The following is a 23,948-nucleotide window of genomic DNA, read 5'->3' on the forward strand; positions in this document are numbered from 1 at the left end:
AATCTAGGTTCTCCTTAAACAGTGATGTCATTCTGGTTTGGTCAGTGCCATTTGGTCAATGGGAGTCTCGGAAATTAATTAAGGTTCCTGAGGTTCTTCAGACACTTGGCCCACATATCATGGTTTCCCTTACTTGAAATGTTGCCGTACAGCCATAAGAAGGAAAATTCACGGAATTCCAATTAAACAATAAAGCTGAATGAAAGTTTTTTAAAAAGTCACTGGACAGTAGGCTCTGCTTAAGGCTTATCATCTGAAAGAGGAAGACACTTATTTTAAAATATTAGGTTTATTAAAATACCATGACTTGATAGGTAGATTAGGACTTTTCCTTTGGACTCAGCATCATGTTGTTAAATTGCAGAGAAAATGACAGAGAAGGAGCAGCACTTTGGTAGAGATGACTTTAAGGAGACTTGAGGGAAAAAATATGGCTTTCCCCCCACAGTCTCTCTCTCTCTTTTCCCCCCACCTCACCTAACCATGAACCTAACGTACTTTTTTTTTTTTAATTTTTTTTTTACACAGAGTCTTGCTCTGTTGCCCAGGCTGGAGTGCAGTGGCACAATCTTGGCTCACCACAACCTCCGCCTCCCGGGTTCAAGTGATTCTCCTGCCTCAGCCGCCCGAGTAGCTGGGATTACAGGTGTGCACCACCACACCCTGCTAATTTTTGTTTTTTGGTAGAGATGGGGTTTCACTATGTTGGCCAGGCTGGTCTCGAACTCCTGGCCTCGTGATACGCCCATCTCGGCCTCCCAAAGTGCTGGGATTACAGGCTTGAGCCACCGCACCCAGCCCTAAAATTATTTGGCTTCTGAATTTCTGACTTATCTCCTCCTTTGGACCACCCTCAGAAAAAACTATAACATAGATATTGTTTTATGATTTGTTTTCTTACGATGAACAGTTAGTACCTTTACGTTCTCCCAATCCACCAACCAGTGTTTTTTTGTTTTTGTTTTTTGCTTTTTTGGGCCAGGATTTTACTCTATCATGCAGGCTGGAATGCAGTGGCATGATCACGGCTCACTGCAGCCTGAATCTCCCAGGCTCAAGAGATCCTCCCACTTCAGCCTCCCAAGTAGCTGGGACCACAGGTGCACGCCACCTCACCTGGCTAATTTTTGTATTTTTTGCAGAAATGGGGTTTTGCTATGTTGCCCAGGCTGTTCTTGAACTTATGGGCTCAAGCAATTCTCCTGCCTCAGCCTCCCAAAGTGCTGGGATTATAGATGTGAGCCACCGTGTCTGGCCTCAACAAGTTTTCCTAAGAAACCTACCAGGGTGTGCTATGGGACACCAAGAGAGGACACACAGGACAGAGCTATTCTTTGGAAAGGGAAGTGAGTACCCCTTTCACGTCTCTGCTATGAACCTGGGGGGTCAGTTTGGGAGGCAGAAGACCTGGAGTGAGCTTTGGGTACAGTGCACAGAATAGAACTTAGAAATCTAAGAGGCAGCATCTAGGGAAAAACCGAAACCAGATCTGGGCAAACTACACAAACCAGTCATGGTGCCAAAGGGATTATATGCTGAGAGAGAGGATCAAGGTATGAGGCAGCAGAGTGACGGGAGCCTGGGGAAGTCAGAGGGAAACTACAGGGTTCAAAACAGACAGTGGCAGGCGGGGCCCAGGCTAAACCTGAGCTTGGGTGCTCTTAATATGCTACCTATGATGGTGATGGTGTCTGGACGGTGTCTCCTTGGCTCATCCTACCCATCCCATCTGTGCTGGTCATTAAGTCATACACTCTCAGCTCCAAGCCCATCCTTCTATAATAGGCGCTGTGATGCTGGGTGGAGCCCTGCTGACAATTCTCCTCTGCCAGTTGTTTCCCTGGTAGGCCCAGCCCATAGCAGGTGCTAGAGGGAAACTGCTAGGTAAGAGGAGATAGAACAAGCTGACCCCTCCTGTTCCTGTCAGCCTCGCCTCAACAACAGCCCTGTCCTGGCAGTGATCGTTGATTGCAATACTTTTCCTACATTCCTCTGAGGCACGCTGTGTTCCTTCCATGGGAAGCTGGGTCCCAGTTCTCCTCTTTCAAGCTTCTGTGTTCTAATAACCCCAACCTCTTCTCTTTGCTCCCCTAGCCTAGGATGGTAGCTGCTTCCTGCCATTACTAGTTCTGTGCTATTTCAGTGTCCTCTCTTTGCATTTCTAGTCTTCCAATGCCTTTTAAATCAATTCCTTATATTAAGCTCTCTCTGTTAATATAAGTGTGGTTTCCTTGTGTTTCCTTGACTGGATCTTGCCTGACTGAAGGGTCAATCCTGTTGAAGGTGGGGAACCCACCCGCTTCTTTTTCTACATGCACTGAGTACTTACTCTGGAATTTTGCTGAGGGGACTTATTTAATCCTGATAGTCCAGTGATGTTGCTGTTATCCCCATTTAATTCTGGTAGCTGAGACTCAAAGAAATCATGTCATTTCCCCAGAGTCACACAGTACATGCTTTTAGAATCTACTAATAGAACTCGATTCAGACCCAGGCTTGCCTGACCCCCAAGCCCTTCTCCTGTATTCCAACTTGCTGCCTGCTGGTGTCCCAACTTCCCTTTGCACTGTCCCATCATCTCCATCTCTTTCCTCTGAGTGGGGTGTGCGGAGGTGGTTGAGTCCTGGGGCAGAGGAACAGAAGGGCCCTGAGTGCCCATGAAAGATGGGTGGAGGGGAGGATGTTGAGGCTACAGAGGCCACTGAGTTGAAAGGATCCATGAATACAATACTTTACTTTGCCTGGAGTGAGAATGGCACCGCCAGTAGTGAAAATAGCCAGGCCAGGCCAGGGAGGGAAGCACTGGGTGGAAATTCTGTAAGCGAAAGCCAAGACGGGGTGAACTTGGCAAGCAACAGCTTCTGCCTTGAAACTGCTGCCTTTTCCCTAAATAGGTTCAGATATTCTGAGAAAGATTAAGCTACAAGGAAAATGAGTTCTCTTTAGCATTATCCTTATACAGAAATATATCCTTATACAGAAAAGACAGAAAAGATGGAAGTATTCACTGCTGTTTTCTCACTTTCTTCAAAACACTTGTGAACTCTGCATATTAACTTCTCTGCTATACTTGCATTTGCAAATCTTAACAATACATGGAACGCTGGACAATTTAAGGCATAATGTCATCTGGCAACACAACAACTTTGTGGGATTGTTTACCTGGCTGATATTCTGGCTCTTACAATGATGTTTTGATGTTTCCCTTTTCACTTCTAGGAGGCAAAGAGTAATGCACCTTTTGCAAACAAGTAAACTTTGTGTCACCGCAGCTACAATAATTTTCCTTATATTATCTGTGATAATTTTATTTCAACATTTTATCTTGCATTGTATACATCTTTGTGAATCTCCTTGAAATCTTTTGGGAAAAAATTCTGAGGACATTTCTACCTCCATCTATATGTTCATCTATAACTTTTTCTCTACCTCCACTTATACTTCATTTCTACTGCCGTTTATTTCCTCCGTGCCTCCATTTCTGCACTAATCTGCTCAGACAGCTGTAAGGGAGAAATGGACAGTCCAACTCTCTCTTTGTAGTCTTCCAGTTGTGTGTTTTTAACCCAAATTTGAATATGAAAGCCTAATTATGAAGCTTTTGACCTAAAGATGGTTCACATCTGGTCTTAGAAACCTCCTCTGTGTTTCTACAAGAAAGCCAGTCGTTGACAGACATACTAATGGGCCTGTGATATAGAACTCAAACCTTAAAAAGTTCTAACCCATCAAGAAGTCCCATTCATCATTTCATTTTCTGGAAAGGATATAAAAAATGAAATGTCAGAGCTATAATGTCAGGATCGTTTAAAATGTCAAGTGCTTGTTGTTGCATAGCCTGGCTGTCTGCTGTTCTGATCAAACCTCCAACTGGCATAATAATTACAGAGGATACATCGCATTTTCATGCACAACTGGATGCAAATTTATAACGAATCATATGAAAACATTCTCACTGCCCCGGCTGAAGTTTTCTCCTCTTACTACATAGCTTAAGATTTTTCTTTTGAAGCAGAGCATCATTACTAATGCAAGACAGCATTCACCAATGAGAAATAGGTGCAGAAAAAAAAGTTTCTCAAATAAACCAGAACTCAGTCATTTATAATATACAGATGCAACAAGAACAAAGAAGCAGCAAACACATTTACCACATGCACGTTTAATCTGAGAATGCTAAACTGTGGAAACGCTTTCCAACTGATAATCCAGTTCTACTTCAAGGTGTAGATTAAGTGCACAAGGAAACACATATGAGAGTTCTATTTTGAATGGATAGGTACGGAGACAATCCTTCAGTGTAATTATTATGTTTTAATCCGCAGAGAGAGCACAGAAAAGCAACAATGCATCTGTTTAGGATCTTTATGGAAGTCTCTATTGGATTAAAATAAGTGCTATATTCACAAGCCTATATGAATTATAACAAAGACCTGAAATCAACAGCATGTACATGGGGAAGATTCTATTTCTTCTCTATTGAAATGTTGTGCTCATTGATAGCTGGGAAAGGTATTCTCACAGCGACTTCATTTTCACCTTCCCTAGGCCAGCCTTGTCAGGAGATTTGGAGGAGTCTATCTCTATGTCTGGCTGCTTCCCATTACAGATTACTCTTAGCACATTGGAGAGGTCGAAGCTCTTGTAAACAATCTCCAGGAGATCCTGATCTTTTGCTATGCCATTGATAAATTCTTCTAAAGTCAATTCTCCTAGAAAATAACCAAAAAACAAAAAAAACAAAAAACAAAAAAAAAAACAGTTAAGAAGAGGCTTTGTCTATACCACTCACTGGCACAAATGATATACCCACTGGTATGTTTATTGATATTCTTTTGATATCCTTTCCTCTCAACCAGACTCTAAGATCTTTGAAGATCTTCATTTAAAAAAAATAAATAAATAAAAGCATTCAGTGGTGGGGTTGCCAATGAAAATAAAGATAATAAACCTATTTTTACATTTAGCTGAAAACATCAGGTAATGCCCCAGATGAAATAAGAGCACATATACAATTATATCTCTGCAGAGTATTGGTTTTTGGACTTTTAATCTCGAAGATATGACCAAGTCTTAGGAGCATGATAGATTGGAGATTTTTAAGATCAAGACAAAATGACTACTCACAAGGCTATTTTCAATATTCTTCTCTCTGAAGAAATTATTCTTGGGACTGTCCAAAGCTGTGAGAAAGCTTCAACATGTGTTCATTCCACAAGTTATTATTGGTCATTATTTCTCTTCTCTTTTTCTGGTTTTTGAGTCCCAATCTTACCGTCTTGAGTTATGTCTTAAGTCTGTGCTGGCCAGCCCAGTGCTATAAATTTATCACCTTATATCCATGTGTCCTGGCTGCCATGTTTTTCTACTACCTTCATCCCACAAGATGACTTTTAAACATTTTTTAGGGAGGTGGAATTCTCTGTTGATATGAATCATTTGGGTGGGGATTATGAGTGTGTTCAAGTTGATGGGTACAGATGCAGTTACTGATCTCAAAGAGACTGTACCCAGGGGAGGTTTGTGGATGGATAGATCAGCCAAAGACAGGTCGAGTGCATTCAAGAACTGGAGAAAGTGCATTCAAGGAAGGAAGTCAGCAGGGACTGAGTCAGGTGTTATGCTGTACCTATACTTTTTAATGGAGAAGACAAATATCTAAAATACCGCAACATTGATTCAAATGTCAAAAAGCATGAATCATCATATATTCGTAAGACACCTCCCTTTTGGTTTCAAAGCAAAATGCTAAAATGCATTTTTTAAGAGAAAAATCTAATCTGTGTTCCTTATGTTATGCTTATGCCGAAGAAAGGTCTGTGAAAAACCTCAGTTAACAGCAGTCAGGAGTAGGGCCCCATGTGTGTCACAGAAAAGGTCCAATCGTGGAAGAAACCATAGGGAGTAGAGAAGATTGCAAATTTTAAAAAGTGGTACATGCGTGGCTGGGGAGAGTCCCATGGGTCAGTGGCAACGGGGCAGGGAACCTCAAACAATCACAGAATAACTGCCCTTTGCAAAAGAAAATCACAGCTGGTAAATTCCCAACCCCAAAGACTTTTCAAATTTATCAGGGCTCAGTATGACCAAGAGAGAAGTGGAAGTGGAGCTGGAGACAGTTTTGACTGTTTAGTTATAAAACTTCTCTGCTCTAACTACTGGCTACAGAAGAGGCAGCATCTGAAAGAACCGGGATATAGTAGTGGTCTCAGTTGAAAAGCAATGCAGGTTACTGACATGGAAAAGAGAGAAAAGATGGAAGTATTCACTGCTGCTTTTCCACTTTCTTCAAAACACTTGTGAACTCTGCATATTAACTTTTTCATGTTACCTAACCACTTACCATAAAAAAAAAATCTCTGTTGCAAATCATCAAACTCTACCTTTAGTAACATGTTTACTATATCTAAACTACTTCTTTTGAAATTTTCTTCACTGTTTCCCTCTAGCAGTCAACATTCATTCATTCATTTATTCATCACATTTATTAAGCCCTAACCACAATTACCATTTCTATTACCACACAGCTACCACCACTATAGCTGACTACAGTGCTATGAATGTGGTAGGAGCTCAGAAGGCACACACTGACTAATTGCCTCCCTTTATCTCATGTTCTTTAACATTACTTCCTATTCTGCTTTAATGTGACTGTGGATTTAGGCCCCAACAAATTAAAAGAATGCTTTCTGTATTTCCCTGGAAAGAGTCACCTGTGGAGGTCCAGAAGCTTCCCACTAAAGAATCTACCAGCAAGGCCGGGCACGGTGGCTCACGCCTATAATCCCAGCACTTTGGGAGGCCAAGGCGGGCGGATCACAAGGTCAGGAGTTCCAGACCAGTCGGGCCAACATATGGAACCCCATCTCTATTAAAGATAAAAAAATTAGCCGAGCGTGGTGGTGGGCGCCTGTAGTTCCAGCTACTCGGGAGGCAAAGGTTGCAGGGAGCCAACATCAGGCCATTGCACTCCAGCCTGGGCGACAGAGTGAGACTCCATCTCAAAAAAAAAAAAAGATAAAGATTCTACCAGCAAAAAGCCAATGCCTGTAAGAGATGATAGTGCAGGGAGATCGTGGGACTTAAAAGGAATCTAAAGTCATCACTAAGTTTTTATTACTTTGTTTTATATATACAGACACATTTCAATTTTGAGTCTCCCCCTGTTGCCCAGGCTGGAGTGCAGTGGTGCGATCTCAGCTCACTGCAAGCTCCACCTCCCAGGTTCACACCATTCTCCTGCCTCAGCCTCCCCAGTAGCTGGGACTACAGGCGCCGCCACCATGCCCCACTAATTTTTTGTATTTTTAGTAGAGGCGGGATTTCACCGTGTTACCCAGGATGGTCTCGATCTCCTGACCTTGTGATCCGCCTGCCTTGCCCTCCCAAAGTGCTGGGATTAAAGGCATGAGCCACCACGCCCACCCAACATATTTCAATTTTTGTAGGACATTATTCGGAAACCTCATGATTTTATTTTTATAAGTTGAAATATATGTACTTGGAATCTACGTTGTTTAGTGCTGTTTGTTGTATTGGTGGGTGTACTCTGTATGTCTGGGGACCCTGAAGGTCAGTATCACTGGTGCTCTTTCATCACTCACTACCAATTTCAGGAGTTTCATTAGTAATAGAATAGCTACCCAGGAATATTTTACTTAGTCTTGTTTTTGCAATCCAGTTATCCTACTGATATTCCTAAATCATGCATTTCTTCCCATTCACATCTTAATCTTTTATAAAGAAAAATTCTCCTTCACCCCTCAAACCCCCACCAAAAAAAAAGCAGAATTTACTGCACATGCCTACATTAGTATTTCTGGTCTAAACTGGATCCCTTCCCTACATCTTATACAAAAATTAGTTCAAGATGGATTAAAGACTTAAATGTTAGACCTAAACCATAAAAACCCCAGAAGAAAACCTAGGCAATACCATTCAGGACATAGGCATGGGCAAGGACTTCATGACTAAAACACCAAAAGCAATGGCAACAAAAGCCAAAATTGACAAATGGGATGTAATTAAACTAAAGAGCTTCTGCACAGCAAAAGAAACTACCATCAGAGTGAACAGGCAAGAATGGGAGAAAATTTTTACAATCTACCCATCTGACAAAGGGCTAATATCCAGAATCTACAAAGAACTTAAACAAATTTACAAGAAATAATCAAACAACCCCATCAAAAAGTGGGCAAAGGATATGAACAGACACTTCTCAAAAGAAGACATTTATGCAGCCAACAGACACATGAAAAAATGCTCAGCATCACTGGCCATCAGAGAAATGCAAATCAAAACTACAATGAGATACCATCTCACACCAGTTAGAATGGCGATCATTAAAAATCAGGAAACAACAGGTGCTGGAGAGGATGTGGAGAAATAGGAACACTTTTACACTGTTGGTGGGATTGTAAACTAATTCAACCATTGTGGAAGACAGTGTGGCAATTCCTCAAGGATCTAGAACCAGAAATACCATTTGACCCAGCTATCCCATTCCTGGGTATATACCCAAAGGATTATAAATCATGCTGCTATAAAGACACATGCACATGTATGTTTATTGAGGCACTATTCACAATAGCAAAGACTTGGAACCAAACCAAATGTCCATCAATGATAGACCGGATTAAGAAAATGTGGCACATATACATAATGGAATACTATGCAGCCATAAAAAAGGATGAGTTCATGTACTTTGTAGGGACACGGATGAAGCTGGAAACCGTCATTCTGAGCAAGGACAGAACACCAAACACCGCATGTTCTCACCTATAGGTGGGAATTGAACGATGAGAATACTTGGACACAGTGCGGGTAACATCAGGCATCAGGGCCTGTCATGGGATGGGGGAAGGGGAGAGCGATAGCATTAGGAGATATACCTAATGGAAATGACGAGTTAACCGGTGTAGCACACCAACATGGCACATGTATACATGTGTAACAAACCTGCACGTTGTGCACATGTACCCTAGAACTTAAAGTATAATTTAAAAAAAAAAGAAGAAGAAGAAGTCATCCTGATTTTAAAAGAAATCAGCCTGTGTAGAGGATTTTTTTAAATTTTAATTTCTTTTCATTATAACTTCATAAAACATTGAGCTGGGGCTGGAACCTTAGCAAAGATAGGGTGGGGAAGATTTGGGAGACGAGAATAACCAAATTTTCAAGGGAGGATGCTGGTGAAGATTTTGAATGACACAACATTGTGTTTATTAGCACTGACACCAGCCTGACCAACATGGCGAAACCCTGTCTCTACTAAAAATACAAAAATTAGCCAGGCATGGTGGCGGGTGCCTGTAATCCCAGCTACTGGGGAGGCTGAAGCGGAAGAATCACTTGAACCCAGGAGGCGGAGGTTTCAGTGAGCCGAGTGGTGCCACTGCACTCCAGCCTGGTGACAGAGACTCTGTCTTAATAATAATAATAATCATCATCATCATCATCACCCTTTTCATTTCCTCTTTGGCCTCTTTTCACCTTCACCATTTGTTATACGAGCCACTTAAGTCTCCCTTATCCCTGTGCCTTATTTGGCTCTATGTGAAACTTACTGAGGCACTTTCTGCACTTGATGTTGTGAACACCCATAAATCTCCCTAAATCATGTCAAGAATGATGCCTAACCAGAGCATGGTAGAACATGGATTGCTGTTCTTCTGGTGGTAAAGCCTGCAGAATTCCACACTTAATCATTTTGCCTGACTTGTCTTGTCTCCTCTGTTTTCGTTTTTCAATAATATTGAATGTTTAGCTTCAATTTTCTGCCTCTGTCTCTTCAAGCTCTTTCCTGATGCTTTTGTTCGTAATATAAAAATAAAACTAATTTGTTAAATTATAACAATAATATGTCCTCATTATTAAAAAAATTGAACAATACAGAAATGTAATGAAAAGAAAAAAATTCCCCTTTAACCTCTTTCTGGCACCTGGTCTGACTTCCCATAGGTAATTAACTCCTGCTAACTGATCAAGGTTTATATTTTATGAAGTTTTTAACATATATGCATATATTTGTTAATTTAAAAAAAATTATAGATACCTTTCTTCCTATAGATAGAATTGCATATTGTGCTTGTTTCTTGATTGAACCTTTTCTTTATTCCTTATATGACATCTTCTTAGCAGACGCTCTTTCATTTCATGGTTACTTATAGAGCACCTACTGTGTGCCAGCATAGGAAATATCAAAGTACACAAAACGGAAATGGTTCTTGCTTTCATGGACCTCATAGCTCTTCATCTTGTTATAAATCTAGCATTAATCCTGTACCTTTATTTTACTTAACCTTCTAACTTTGATTTACTATTATAAGAATTATGCTTAGAATACTTCACAAAAGTTGTGTATTTTTCTATCACAACAGATGTGATGTTGACCATTCTTCTGCAAACAATTTACAATCAAATTGGGATTTTCATATATGTACCTTTTTGTTGTATATTTGTGGGCTGTGATCATCTTTACTTTTGGTTTCAATATTCATAAGATTATCGGCACAGTGATGCACTTGTTTTTTATTTTGAGAAATAAAAAATATATATACATATATATGTCAGTGTATAGTCAACAGCATTTTGGTATACTTAATTGAGCATCTCTGTTTCTATCAATACTGATGTTTTGATAAAAATGATAATGAACAATAAAAAATTATATTTGAGGTATACAGAGTTGAGCTTTTACAAATGCGGATAGACATTCTCCTCTGTGGTGCTAACTCCCCCTTTATTTGTAAATGAAGCACTTCATATTATTCTTCTCTGTCAAATACTGGCCAAATCCTTTTGCACTTCTGCAAATATCAACCTTTTATATCTTCATTACTTTTTCTTCCTTGTCTTTGGTTACACTGGGCTGTCTCTGTCCACCAGCACATTTGTTAGCATCTTTTTCTTGATGTATGGAATGATCCAGCTGTCTCTTGATGAAACGATGTAACAGCTGTCAATAATTTTTTATACAAAAGCAAGTTCTATCAGTTTTAGTTCTGTATATGCATTTGCTAAGAAATAGTGATTCATAGTTACTCCGAAGTGTATATGGGTGTGGATGTGTGTATAATTTTTTTAATTAAAATACAAGTTTTTGGGGCTGGGCATTGTGGCTGACACCTGTAATCCCAGCACTTTGGGAGGCTGAGGCGGGTGGATCACAAGGTCAGGAGTTCGAGATCAGCCTGGCCAATATGGTGAAACCCCGTCCCTACTGAAAGTACAAAAATTAGCTGGGCATGGTGGCAGGCGCCTATAGTCCCAGCTACTTGTAGGAGGCTGAGGCAGAAGAATTGCTTGAACCCAAGAGGCCAAGGTTGCAGTGAGCTGAGATCACACCACTGCACTCCAGCCTGGGCAACAGAGCTAGGATATTATTTTAGGATAATATTATTATCCTAATAATAATAATAATAATAATTTTTATGAGAGGAAACAATTAGTATATTTAGTTTTATAAACTATTCTAGAAACCATAATTCATCCCCATTTTCCTGTCATTGACTTATTCTTGTAGGTCAAAGAGCCCATCTCTCTAACTTCAGGTGACCTCAGCTATTGCCCAGGCACAATTTCTCTTTTCTGAATTCACATCTCTTTTAACCCAGCCCTTTCTATTTTAAGTTCCTTTCTAATCACAGTCCCCATTTTATTGATTCATTATACTTTGCCCTTGGGGAATCTTCTTGGATAGTAAACAAAAAGTCTTGAATTATATTCATATTTTCTGGAATACATTATCTGTGTCCTCAAACTAATAGAACCTTAGTTTTTTCCTAAGAATACCAAAATCTTCGTACTTCTCCAAGGAAGGTCACTTTCCTATCCCCTCACTCCGGCACTACAACCAGTGTTCATGGATATTATCAAACATTCTTGACCTGCCCTTTTGAAAGTCACTGTCTAAACCAAGTCTTAAAACTGTGACGTCCCATCTACTTCCAGAGTACTCATTCTTCTACATCAATGCTTTCAGCCCCAGGCTGAAATGGATTATTAACTCTACTCCAATCCCTGCCATCCTGCAGCAACTCTAAGATTAAAAACAAAGTGAAACAGAATGAAATCTACAGCATTTCTCCAGTTTGATGACCACCATTTTCAGTTGCATATTCCAAATAAAGTCTTCATTGTCCTCACCAGACCCTCCACTCTCCATTTCTCTGGTCCTTTCCTAGCTGCACTTAGCCACCTTATCTACTCTGGGTAGTCTGATTCTGTTTCTTACAAGCTTTCACATGTACTGGCATGTTTCATTACTTGATATCGCATACTAGTAAGTGAGCATACTGAATTGAGATTCGGGAGAGGCAGATCTAGACCGAGGTCCTTAAGAGAAGATTGATGCAACTGATGCATCTTCAAATTGTTTTCTTGAGCAGTATACTCTTGTCCTGTCATTTGGCTTGTTCGCAGCAGTGGCTGCATTTGAGCTTCCTCCTGGCCTCAGCATCCCATCCTGCCACGCTGAGCGGCCACATTTTGCTAAAACAACCTGCCACGCTCAACATGGGAACATGCGTCTCTACTGCCCTCTCGTGTCCACCAGAAGAAGTGACGCATGATGGGCAGGTCGATGCCTTTGGAAGGAGTTTTGGAATGATGACAACTGTGACTGGCATGCCAATGCCTCTTTTCCATTTTTTAAAACGTTTTACTGATATCTTACATTTTTAACAATGTCAAATTTTCTGTTTTTCAAGGACCGAAAATTTCAAGTCAAGTCATTATGCCTCAATCTCAAGTCATTATGTTCACCTACCTGTTTGCTGATATCAAAGCTATATGGTAGAAGCACTCATTTCTCTTGGGCTGTCTGTGTCTTCCCTCTTCACTACTACCTCTGAAGAAGGAAAGCACCTCCTCTGAGCTAAACAGGAACCCAGATTACAGAGTAGAAAGAGCAGATGGAGAAATAATCAGAAAGAGCAGAAATGTAGATAGAAAAGGTAGAAAAAGCAGAAATGGAGGCAAGTGTGGACTCTTCTCCAGAAATGTTTAGTCCAAAGGAAAAAAAAAGTCTGACAGTAGAAGAAGATAGAATAATTGAAGGAAAGTTTTCGACAGTAGGGAAAACTTGAGTTTATTTATATGCTGATGGAAAACCTCCAGTGGAGAGGAACTGATTAATAGAATGTGTCTCAGAGCAAACAGCAGAAGGTACTTCATCCTATATTCTTCCGATTTATTTCCTCGTCTCACCTTTACTCTTTACATATGCCAACGTGTCAAGCATCACACATTGGAAATAGATATGGTCAATAAATATTTACTCAGTTGAATCATACTGAGAACATTGGATTGGTCCAGTTATGAAGCCCAAGTCACAACTAGGGTTCTCTTGCATGGTTCCTGCTTTTGTCTAAATGACACTCCCCACTACCACCATCTCCTACTTTGTAAGAAAAGTGATGCAGAAGAGAGTAGCTCCATTACCATCATTGTTTATATCGATCTTACGGAACACCAAGTTGGTGAATTCTTCAGGACTCAGGGTTTGCTGGCCATTGAGGGCTTGTACTGCCTGCAAAAAGACATTAAATCAAAGAGGTCAACTTTTCTGGAAGCAAATACATTTTGCAACATTTCTGCTCCAATGTGACAGAATTTGGGGATGTGTTAATGTCAGTTGCTATCCAACCTGTACCAGTTGTTAAAAGTAAATAAAAAGAAAAGATTGTATGTCAGTTCTGTGTAATGAGACTTGGAAATTAAATGAACTGAATAAAGACTGAAATCCTATTTTATACAGTATAAAGGGATCCATTCAACATATTAGATCACAACAGATGCAATGAGCCCATTGGAGAAAATATTGTAGTGGTCATGGTCATAAGAATTCCAGACCCAGAAAACAGACATCGCTCTCAATTTCAGACAGGTTCATTTGGGTCTTATGGATGAAAGCAAAAGGATGACCACAACGCTGTAAGAGTCTCAAGCTTCCTCTGCGGCTTCCACCGCTGGCACCCCTGGTTCTTTGTGCCTTTTTGTAGAATGATTGACTGGGGAGACAGATATATACGGCTTCGAAGGGCGCTGAATTTCTCCCACATTCTGCCAGAGACCAGCGGGCAAATGACATTTCCAGCCCTCCTAGAGGAAAGACATAGCTAACCTCCCCTAACCCCAAGGTGATTAAATTAAATGACCCAGACTTGATATAGAACTTCCTAATAAAATGAAAGAGGATTATTCATTTGGGAATTTGAACATAACTCTCTTGATTGAACATGAAGGAATCTTTAGAAAAACTTTTAGCAATGTATTTCAATTAGAGGACACAATCACAAATACGGCTCTCTCTCTCTTGCTGCTTCCCAAGCATTACCAACGTTAAGTCCAGGATTCATCATAATAAATGGTGGTAAAACACCAGTCTTGGCTTTAGCAAGTTTAGGTCTCACGGATCTCATGGTTAAATATAGGACAATATTTAAAGTAACTGTTACATACATATAGCATCACATTTGAAGAAGATTTTAAGGATTTCTCAGTGTTTGGTCAGAGGCTTTAAAAGCCTAGAAAATTTGGCCAGGTATCAAGTATCCCCACGTTCTGAAGTGATATTAGACCACATAAAGAGTCATAGAAAAAATTGTGAGATCTTGATTTGTTCATCACCAATCTTCAGGTCATATAAGTGCAAGTGAAATATGGAAAGTGGAGGAGCACTGAGGGGATATTTTTGGAGGGAATCGTCAGCTTGATCTGTTTTCCTTCTTTTTTTTTTTTTATTAGAAGCAGCAGGATCAGGGGATAGGCAAGAAGCTTTCTTCTTCTTCTTTCCTTCCTCATTTACTACATTCATTCTTCCTTCCCCAGTTTCCTAACGGCAGTATCTGAGCACTCCCTGTGTGGGAGCAGGAGGACGCAGGAGAGAAAGGGAAGCAGGAGAGTTCTCACATGGCAAGTACTGTCCTGGTTAGCTCATTTCAGTGCTCCCTGGCCTGGCAGGTGTAGACGCTCTCTCCTGCAATTCTGTAGGCATGAATCATGCATCTGGATTCCAGCTGTTCCCTTTCCTGCTTAGAATTTCTTAAAATCTGCGGCCGGGTGCGGTGGCTCATGCCTGTAATCCCAGCGCTTTGGGAGGCTGAGGTGGGTGGATCACGAGGTCAGGAGTTCATAGACCAGCCTGGCCAATATGGTGAAACCCCGTCTCTACTAAAAATACAAAAATTAGCCAGGCATGGTGGCGGGCGCCTGTAATCCCAGCTACTCAGGAGACTGAGGCAGGAGAATTGCTTGAACCCAGGAGGTGGAGGTTGCAGTGAGCCAAGATCATGTCATTGCACTCCAGCCTGGGGAACAGAGAGAGACTCTGTCTCAAAAAAAAAAAGAAAAAGAGTTTCTTAAAATCTGCACAATTGCCATTTTTAGACTAGGCAATTCTTTCTTGTTCAGGCTTGTCCTGTGCATTGTTGAATACTTAGCAGCCTCCTTGGTCTATAAGCAATAGATGGCAAGAGCACTATGCATTCTCTATTCTCCAACTCACCAAAATGTCTCAGACATTGTGAAATGTCCCCTGAATAGAGATTCTCCTGGTTGAGAACAAGTGCTCTAGGTCTACCTGCAGCTTTGAGTTTTCTTCACATCTTCCAGTGGCCCTGCAGGATAAGATCTAACACAGATCTATGCCAGCTTCCTCTCACAGTGTTCCATACCTGATCTATGGAAAACACCCTAGCATACTTTGTCCCAACAAATAGTATGCAGGCAGATAATTCCAAAGTGTGCAGTCTTGCTGCCACTGTTTGCTTCTTTAGGCTTCTCACTCATGACTCAAACACTCACTGTTGTGATCCTCAAATTGCAGGATACAACCACAGTTCAATGGTTTTGTAACATACTCGTGTTATTGACCTGGGGGGTTCCTACTAAACAAATTTTCCTCAAAAATCCTTAAAAACCTTTCTCTGGACTGTTTTATACCCTTGAAGTGAGATTAAGCTGTAACTATCTCCTTTGTAGATACTGCCTATGCTCTGGTACTTCCTTGCAATCTCTTAATGCCTGGGCTGAATTCCATTTTAGCGTCTGTATTGTATGTAGAGAGAACTTAGATTGTACACTTTTTATTTACCTTGCTGATTTTTTTCACTTGCCTGTTGTATAGAAAGTATGTTCCTAGGCTACCAATTTCTTAATAAGTATATATTCCATTGCATTAATTTATTTAAACATTTTCCTCTTTTAGTTTTTTAGAATTTTTTGCTATCTTAAGAGATTCTGTGATGTAAATCATAGAACTTTCATCTCTAATAATTGTTTTTCCTAACTCAAAATAAGTAATGCTAACTCTAAAATGAAGATCAGCTTTCAGCCTCTCGACGCAGGTTACCACATTTCCCAGAACGTTTTATCCACTTACACTCTCTCCACAGTGTGTAAGATGCCTTCCTTACCACGCTCTTACCAGAATTTGCTATTATTGTTTTTAGTACTGATTAATATAGAGACAAATGGTATCTAATTATTAAATTTCTGTTCTGTGCTTCTATTATTTCAATTTTCCTATGTTCTTTTTTTTCCCTTTCTAAGCACTTTGAGGGAAAATTCAATTTGCGACTTACTACTTCTCTTTCCTTCGCTCACTAACTGAAGTTATACATTTTAACTAATAAAAATCTACAGCACATTTCCCCGTAAGTTATAGACAAAATCACGTTTATCCTTGTTGTTCCTAATTCTTTTCAGAATCTGATGACTCTCTCCTTCACCCAAAAAAAGCATAACATACAGGCAAAATTTTGTCCTTAAGTTTAAGGGCTAAAATGACTCCTGAAGGCCATTGATTCTTAGATCCCAGACTAAAAACCCTTGTTTCAAGAAATGCTTTGGTGGCATCCTAAGATCTGTATGCTGTATTTACATTTTCATTGTTTTTAGAAGAAGCTGAGTATTTAAAAGAACATTTTAAAATTTAAGTGGGGTTGGGTATTCTCCGTAGAATATTTGATTTCTAATTTTGTGTTGCAATATATAAGGTATAGGCAGAATTTCTAAACTGTTCACTTGCCAAGTGAATCCTAGCACATTTTTTGTGTGAATGATCTATGTGAAATTAAAATATTAGCAATATTGGTATTATCCTACCCTTGAACTCTTTCCATATGTTGTTTAACTCTATATTCACTTATTTAGCTTTCCATTTTTATCTGCTTTGAACATTTGTTGAGAAGTTTAATTATAAATGTAGTTCTACTCACTTATTTTTCTGGCATTTTTGCTAATATTTCTACTATGTATTTTATTTGTAACTCAGCTCCTTCATCTATGAAACAAAGAATTTGGACCAGATCATTTCTAAGACATCTAATTCTAATGCTCTTTGAGTCTATGTTACAAATTTAATGTCTTGGATTCATAATATTAATTTTACCTCTTATCTTCATTTAGGTATAGTGTCCCACTTAACCAGTTTTTACTCTGGGCTCTTTACTGTTTCATACCATGATAATAACTATCTCCTACTCCATTGGGGTGATGGTATAGGGGCTTAGAAAGGCACTTATTGAACTTTAGATATGGAAAAGATCTGAGATCCCTGAACCAACTATTAGAAATACTTCAGTATAGCTCCCAGAAAGATCAGTCCTCACATACCTTCATTTTTAGTCCATGTCTCTTGTTAAACATATATAAACCATCTCATAGTTTAGCTATTCCTCACGAGGCATTCTGCACTGAGGCAGAGAAAAAGATAAGTTGTTTTACACTATCATATTTGTTTCATTTTTTTCATTGCAATGCTCTGTTAAATTTGTGAATGCCAGGGTGGATTGCACCAAGAAGGAAAAGCTGATTTGCTGCTGTTGCCCATTCAGCAATCAATAGGTTAAGTAAAGCTTACATAACTTCAGCAATTCAAAATGTATATCCCAAAAACAGCCAACCCCATAGACAGCTGTTACCTACTCCATAGGAAGGGAAATTGGGTTAACTGTATAGTGGCCTGAAAAGGATACTTTACTGCTTCACTTACCACGAACATGTCCAGTAGTTCATTTTTGTCAATAGAACCATTTCCATCAACATCATACAGCTTAAAATACCATTTTAATTTTTGCTCCATTTTTTCTTGCACGATTAGATTTACAGCAGCAATAAACTCCAAAAAGTCAATAAATCCATCCTATGGAAATTAAGGTGAAAAGAAAAATAAATATTTAAGAAGAATAATTGTTTTTTATTTGACAAGTCAGCATTCATGAACAGGGCCTTTAGTATAACTTAAATCAATCCAATAGATTTCAGCATAAAACTTTTCCCTAGTGTTTCATTTAAAAAAAGTTTACAGACACAAGTGACTTTAATTTTACAATTAAGTGCCTTAAGTAAATAGGCATTATTTTTTAGTGTAGTTTTAGGCTCACAGCAAAATTGAATGGAAGGTACAGAGGTTTCCTATATACTCCCTGTCTCCACATATGCATAGCCTCCTCCATCGTCAACGTCTCCCACCAGAATGGTACATTTGTTGCAATTGCTGAACCTACACTGACACATCATCATCACCCAAAGTCCATAGTTTACATTAGTGTCCAGTCTTTGTACTTTACATTCTGCAAGTCTAGATATATGATGCCATGTACCCACCATTATAGTATTGCATAGAGTAGTTTTGCTATCCTAAAATTCCTCTGCGTTGTGCCTATTTAGTCTTCCCTAACTCCTGACAACCATTAATCTTTTAATGGTCTCCATAGCTTTACCTTTCTAGAAAGTTACATGGTTAAAATTATATAGTGTGTAGTATATGGTACGTAGTTTTTTCAGATTGGCTTCCTTCACTTAGTAATATGCATTTAAATTTCCTCCTTGTCTTTCCAGGGTTTGATAGCTCATTTCTTTTCAGCACTAAATAATACTCCATTGTCAGGCCGGGCGCGGTGGCTCAAGCCTGTAATCCCAGCACTTTGGGAGGCCGAGACGGGTGGATCACGAGGTCAGGAGATGGAGACCATCCTGGCGAACACGGTGAAACCCCGTCTCTACTAAAAAATACAAAAAACTAGCCGGGCGAGATGGCGGGCGCCTGTAGTCCCAGCTACTCGGGAGGCTGAGGCAGGAGAATGGCGTGAACCCGGGAGGCGGAGCTTGCAGTGAGCTGAGATCCGGCCACTGCACTCCAGCCTGGGTGGCAGAGCGAGACTCCGTCTCAAAAAAAAAAAATAATAATAATAAGAATAATAATAATAATACTCCATTGTCTGGATGTACTTCAGTTTATTTATCCATTCACTTCCTGCAGGACATTTTGGTTGCTTCCAGATTTTGGCAATTATAAATAAAGTTGCTATAAATATCTATGTGCAGATTTCTTGTGGACTTACGTTTTTAACCCCTTTGGACAAATACCAGGGGATTCGGATGATATGTAAGAGTATGTTTAGCTTTTAAGAAACTGCCAAACTATCTTTCAAAGTAGTTGAACCATTTTACATTTCTACCAGCACTGAATGAGGGTTCCTGTTGCTCCACATCCTCACTGGCATTGGGCGTTTTCAGTGTTCTGGATTTTGGCCATTCTAATAGGTGTGCAGCGGTATCTCCTTGTTTTAACTTGCAATTCCCTAATAATATATGATGTTGAACATCTTTTTATGTGCTTGTTTACCACCTGTATTTCTTAATCAGATTGTTTTCCTTTTTTCAATTTTGTTTTTTATTTCAATAGGTTTTTGGGAATCAGGGGCATTTGGTTACATGAATACATTTTTTAGTGGTGATTTCTGAGATTTTGGTGCACCCATCACCTGAGCAGTGAACACTGTACCCAAGGTGTAGTCTTTTATCCCTCGCCACCCTCTACCCTTTCCCCAAAGTCCAATGTATCATTCCTATGCCTTTGCATCCTCATAGCTCAGCTCCCACATATGAGTGAGAACATACATTGTTTGGTTTTTCCATTTCTGAGTTACTTCACTTAGAATAATAGTCTCTATTTTTATCCAGGTTGCTGTGAATGCCATTATTTCATTCCTTTTTATGTCTCAGTAGTATTCCATGGTGTACACACACACACACACACACACACACACACACACGGATAATTTTCTTTATCCACTCATTGATTGATGGGCATTTGGGCTGGTTCCATATTTTTGCATTTGCAAATTGTGCTGCCATACACACGCATGTGCAAGTATCTTTTTCATATAATGACTTCTTTTTCTCTGAATAGATACCTAGTAGTAGGATTGCTGGATCAAACAGTAGGTCTACGTTTAATTTTTAAGGAATCTCCACACTGTTTCACATAGTAGTTGTACTAGTTTACATTCCCACCAGCAGTGAAAAGTGTTCCCTTTTCTCTGCATCCATACCAACATTTGTTGTTTTTTTGATTATGGCCATTCTTGCAGGAGTGAGGTGACATTGCATTGTGGTTTTGATTTACATTTCCCTGATAATTAGTGACGTTAAGCATTTTTCCATATGCTTGTTGGCCATGTGTATATCTTCTTTTGAGAATTGTCTATTCATGTCCTTAGCCCACTTTTTTATTATTATTATACTTTAAGTTCCGAGATACACGTGCAGAATGTGCAGGTTTGTTACACAGGTATACACGTGCCGTGGTGGTTTGCTGCACCCATCAACCCGTCACCTACATTAGGTATTTCTCCTAATGCTATTCCTCCCCTAGCTCCCTACCCCCCCACAGGCCTCTCCTTGTGTCCATGTGTTCTCATTGTTCAACTCCCACTTATGAGTGAGAACATGAGGTGTTTGGTTTTCTGTTCCTGTGTTAATTTGCTGAGAATGATGGTTTCCAGCGTCATCCATGTCCCTGCAAAGGACATGAACTCATTCTTTTTTATTAACCCACTTTTTGGTGGGTTTGTTCGGTTTTTTTCTTGTTGATTTGTTTGAGTTCTTTGTAAAATCTCGCTAGTAGTCCTTTGTCGAATGTACAGATTGTGAGATTTTCTCCCACCCTGCGGGTTGTCTGTAAACTCTGCTGATTATTTCTTTTGCTGTGCAGAAGCTTTTTAGTTGGAGTCCGATGTATTTATCTTTGTTTTTGTTGCATTTGCTTTTGGGTTCTTAATCATGAAGTCTTTGCCTAAGCCAATATCTAGAAGGGTTTTTCTGGTGTTATCTTCTAGAATTTTTATGCTTTGGGGTCTTTAAGTCTTTGATCCATCTTGAGTTGATTTTTGTATAAGGTGAGAGACAAGGATCCAGATTTATTCTCCTACATGTGGCTTGCCAATTATCCCAGCACCATTTGTTGAATAGGGTGTCCTTTCCCCACTTTATGTTTTTGTTTGCTTTTTCAAAGATCAGTTGGCTATAAGTATTTGGCTTTATTTCTGGGTTCTCTATTCTGTTCGATTTGTCTATGTGCCTATTTTTATGCCAGTGCCATGCTGTTTGGTTGACTATGGCCTTATAGTACTTATAGTATAATTTGAAGTTGGGTAATATGATGTCTCTAGATTTGTTCTTTGTGTTTAGTCTTGATTTAGCCATGCAGGCTTTTTTTTTTTTTTTTTTTTTTTTTTGGTTCCAGATGAATTTTAGAATTTTTTTTTCTAGTTCTGTGAAAAATGTTGGTGGTATTTTGATGGCAGTTGCATTTAATTTGAAGATTGTTTTTGGTTCTATGGTCATTTTCACAATATTGATTCTACTCATCCATGAGCATGGGATGTGTTTTCGTTTGTGTGTGTCATCTATGATTTCTTGCAGCAGTGTTTTGCAGTTTTCCTTGTAGAGCTCTTTCAATTCCTTGGTTAGGTATATTCCTAAGTATTTAATTTTTTTGCAGCTATTGTGAAAGGGGTTGAGTTCTTGATTCTCGGCTTGATCGCTGTTGGTGTATAGAAGAGCTACTGGTTTGTGTACATTAATTTTGTATCCTTAACTTTTGCTGAATTCTTTAGAGTTTTCTAGGTATATGATCACATCATTAGCAAACAGCAACAATTTGACTTTCTCTTTACTGATTTGGATTCCCTTTTTTTCTTTCTCTTGTCTTATTGCTCTGGGTAGGACTTCCAGTACTAATTGAACAGAAGTGGTGAAAGTGGGCATCTTGTCTTGTTCTCAAGGGAAATGCTTTCAACTTTTACCCATTCAGTATGATGTTGTTTGTGGGTTTGTCACAGATTACTTTTCTTACCTTAAGGTATGTCCCTTCTATGCCGATTTTGCTGACGATTTTAATCATAAGGGGATGCTAGATTTTGTCAAATGCTTTTTCTGTGTCTATTGACATGATCATGTGATTTTTGTTTTCAATTCTGTTTATGTGGTGTATTACATTTATTAACTTATGTATGTTAAACCATCCCTGCATCCCTAATATAAAACCCACTTGATCTTGGTGGATTATTTTTTTGATATGCTGTTGGATTCGATTTGCTAGTATTTTATTGAGGGTTTTTGCATCTTTATTCATACAGGTTATTGGTCTGTGGTTTTCTTTTTTTGTGTGTTATGTCCTTCCTGGTTTTGGTATTAGAGTGATACTGGCTTAATAGAAGGATTGAGGGAGAATTCCCTCTTTCTCTAGCTTTTGGAATAGTGTCGATAGGATTCATACCAATTCTTTTTTGACTGTCTAATATAATTCCTCTGTGAATCCTGGACTTTTTTGTTGGCAATCTTTTTGTTACCATTTCAATCTTGCTGCTTGTTATTGGTCTGTTCATAGATTCAATCTCTTTCTGATTTAATTTAGGAGATTCGTGTATTTCCAGGAATGTATCCATCTCCTCTAGGTTTTATGTTTTATGCACATAAAAGTGTTCATAGTAGCCTTGAATGATCTTTTGTATTTCTGCGGTATCAGTTGTAACATCTCCTGTTTCATTTCTAATTGAGCTTATTTGGATATTCTCTCTTCTTTTCTTGGTTAATCTAGTTAATGGCCTGTCAATTTTATTTATCTTCTCAAAGAACCAGCTTTTTGTTTCATTTATCTTTTGTATTTTTTTTTTTCAATTTCATTTAGTTCTACTCTGATCTTCATTATTTATTTTCTTCTGCTGGGTTTAGGTTTAGATTATTCATGTTTATCCAGTTCCATGAGGTGTGACCTTATTTGTGCTCTTTCAGACTTTTGATGTAGGCATTTAATGCTATAAACTTTCCTCTTAGGACCACTTTTGCTGTATCACAGAGGTTTTGATAGGTTGTGTCACTATTATCATTCAGTTCAAGGAATTTTTAAATTTCCATCTTAATCTCATTGTTGACCCAACGATCATTCTGAAGCAGGTTATTTAATTTCCTTGTATTTGCATGGTTTTGAGGGTTTCTTTTGGAGTTGATTTGCAATTTTATTCCACTGTAGTCTGAGAGAGTACTTGATATAATTTCAATTTTCTCAAATTTACTGAGACTTGTTTTGTGGCCTAACATATGGTCTATCTTGGCGAATGTTCCATCTGCTGATGAATAGAATGTACATTCTGCAGGTGTTGGGTAGAATGCTCTGTAAATATGTGTTAAGTCCATTTGTTCTAGGGTATAGTTTAAGTCCATTGTTTCTTTGTTGACTTTCTGTGTTAATGACCTGTGTAGTGGTATCAGTGGAGTATTAAAGTCCTCCACTATTATTGTATTGCCACCTATTTCATTTCTTAGGTCTAGTAATAATTGTTTATAAATTTGGGAGCTCCAGGCCAGGCATGGTGGCTCATGCCTGTAATCCCAGCACTTTGGGAGGCCGAGGCAGGTGGATCACCTGAGATCAGGAGTTCGAGACCAGACTGACCAACATGGTGAAACCCCATCTCTACTAAAAATTCAAAAATTAGCCAGGCATGGTGGCAGATGCCTGTAATCCCAGCTACATGGGAGGCTGAGGCAGGAGAATCATTTGAACCCAGGAGGCAGATGTTGTAGTGAGCTGAGATTGTGCTATTGCACCCCAGCCTGGGTGATAGAGCAAGACTCCATCTGAAAAAAAAATTGGA

General features: G+C 39.3%; 1 protein-coding gene across 2 annotated transcripts in view; it reads right to left on the bottom strand.

Annotated features, from left to right (window-relative positions):
* Window positions 1-4,146: 4,146 nt before the first annotated feature.
* Window positions 4,147-23,948, bottom strand: part of GUCA1C (guanylate cyclase activator 1C) — a 48,202-nt gene continuing 28,400 nt past the window's right edge. Inside the window, exons 2-4 of one of the 2 annotated variants that reach the window (XM_031662986.1) lie at window positions 17,999-18,148; window positions 13,444-13,531; window positions 4,147-4,712 (exon numbers count right to left, since the gene is read on the bottom strand). In XM_031662986.1, the coding sequence (XP_031518846.1) occupies window positions 4,519-4,712; window positions 13,444-13,531; window positions 17,999-18,148 (432 nt within the window). In that variant the 3' untranslated portion in view covers window positions 4,147-4,518. Of the gene's footprint in view, window positions 4,713-13,403; window positions 13,532-17,998; window positions 18,149-23,948 lie in introns of both variants that reach the window. The other variant, XM_031662987.1, reaches the window with a different exon arrangement.

The sequence above is a fragment of the Papio anubis genome, chromosome 2 (genome assembly GCF_008728515.1).
Source record: "Papio anubis isolate 15944 chromosome 2, Panubis1.0, whole genome shotgun sequence".
NCBI classification, from domain to species: domain Eukaryota; kingdom Metazoa; phylum Chordata; class Mammalia; order Primates; family Cercopithecidae; genus Papio; species Papio anubis.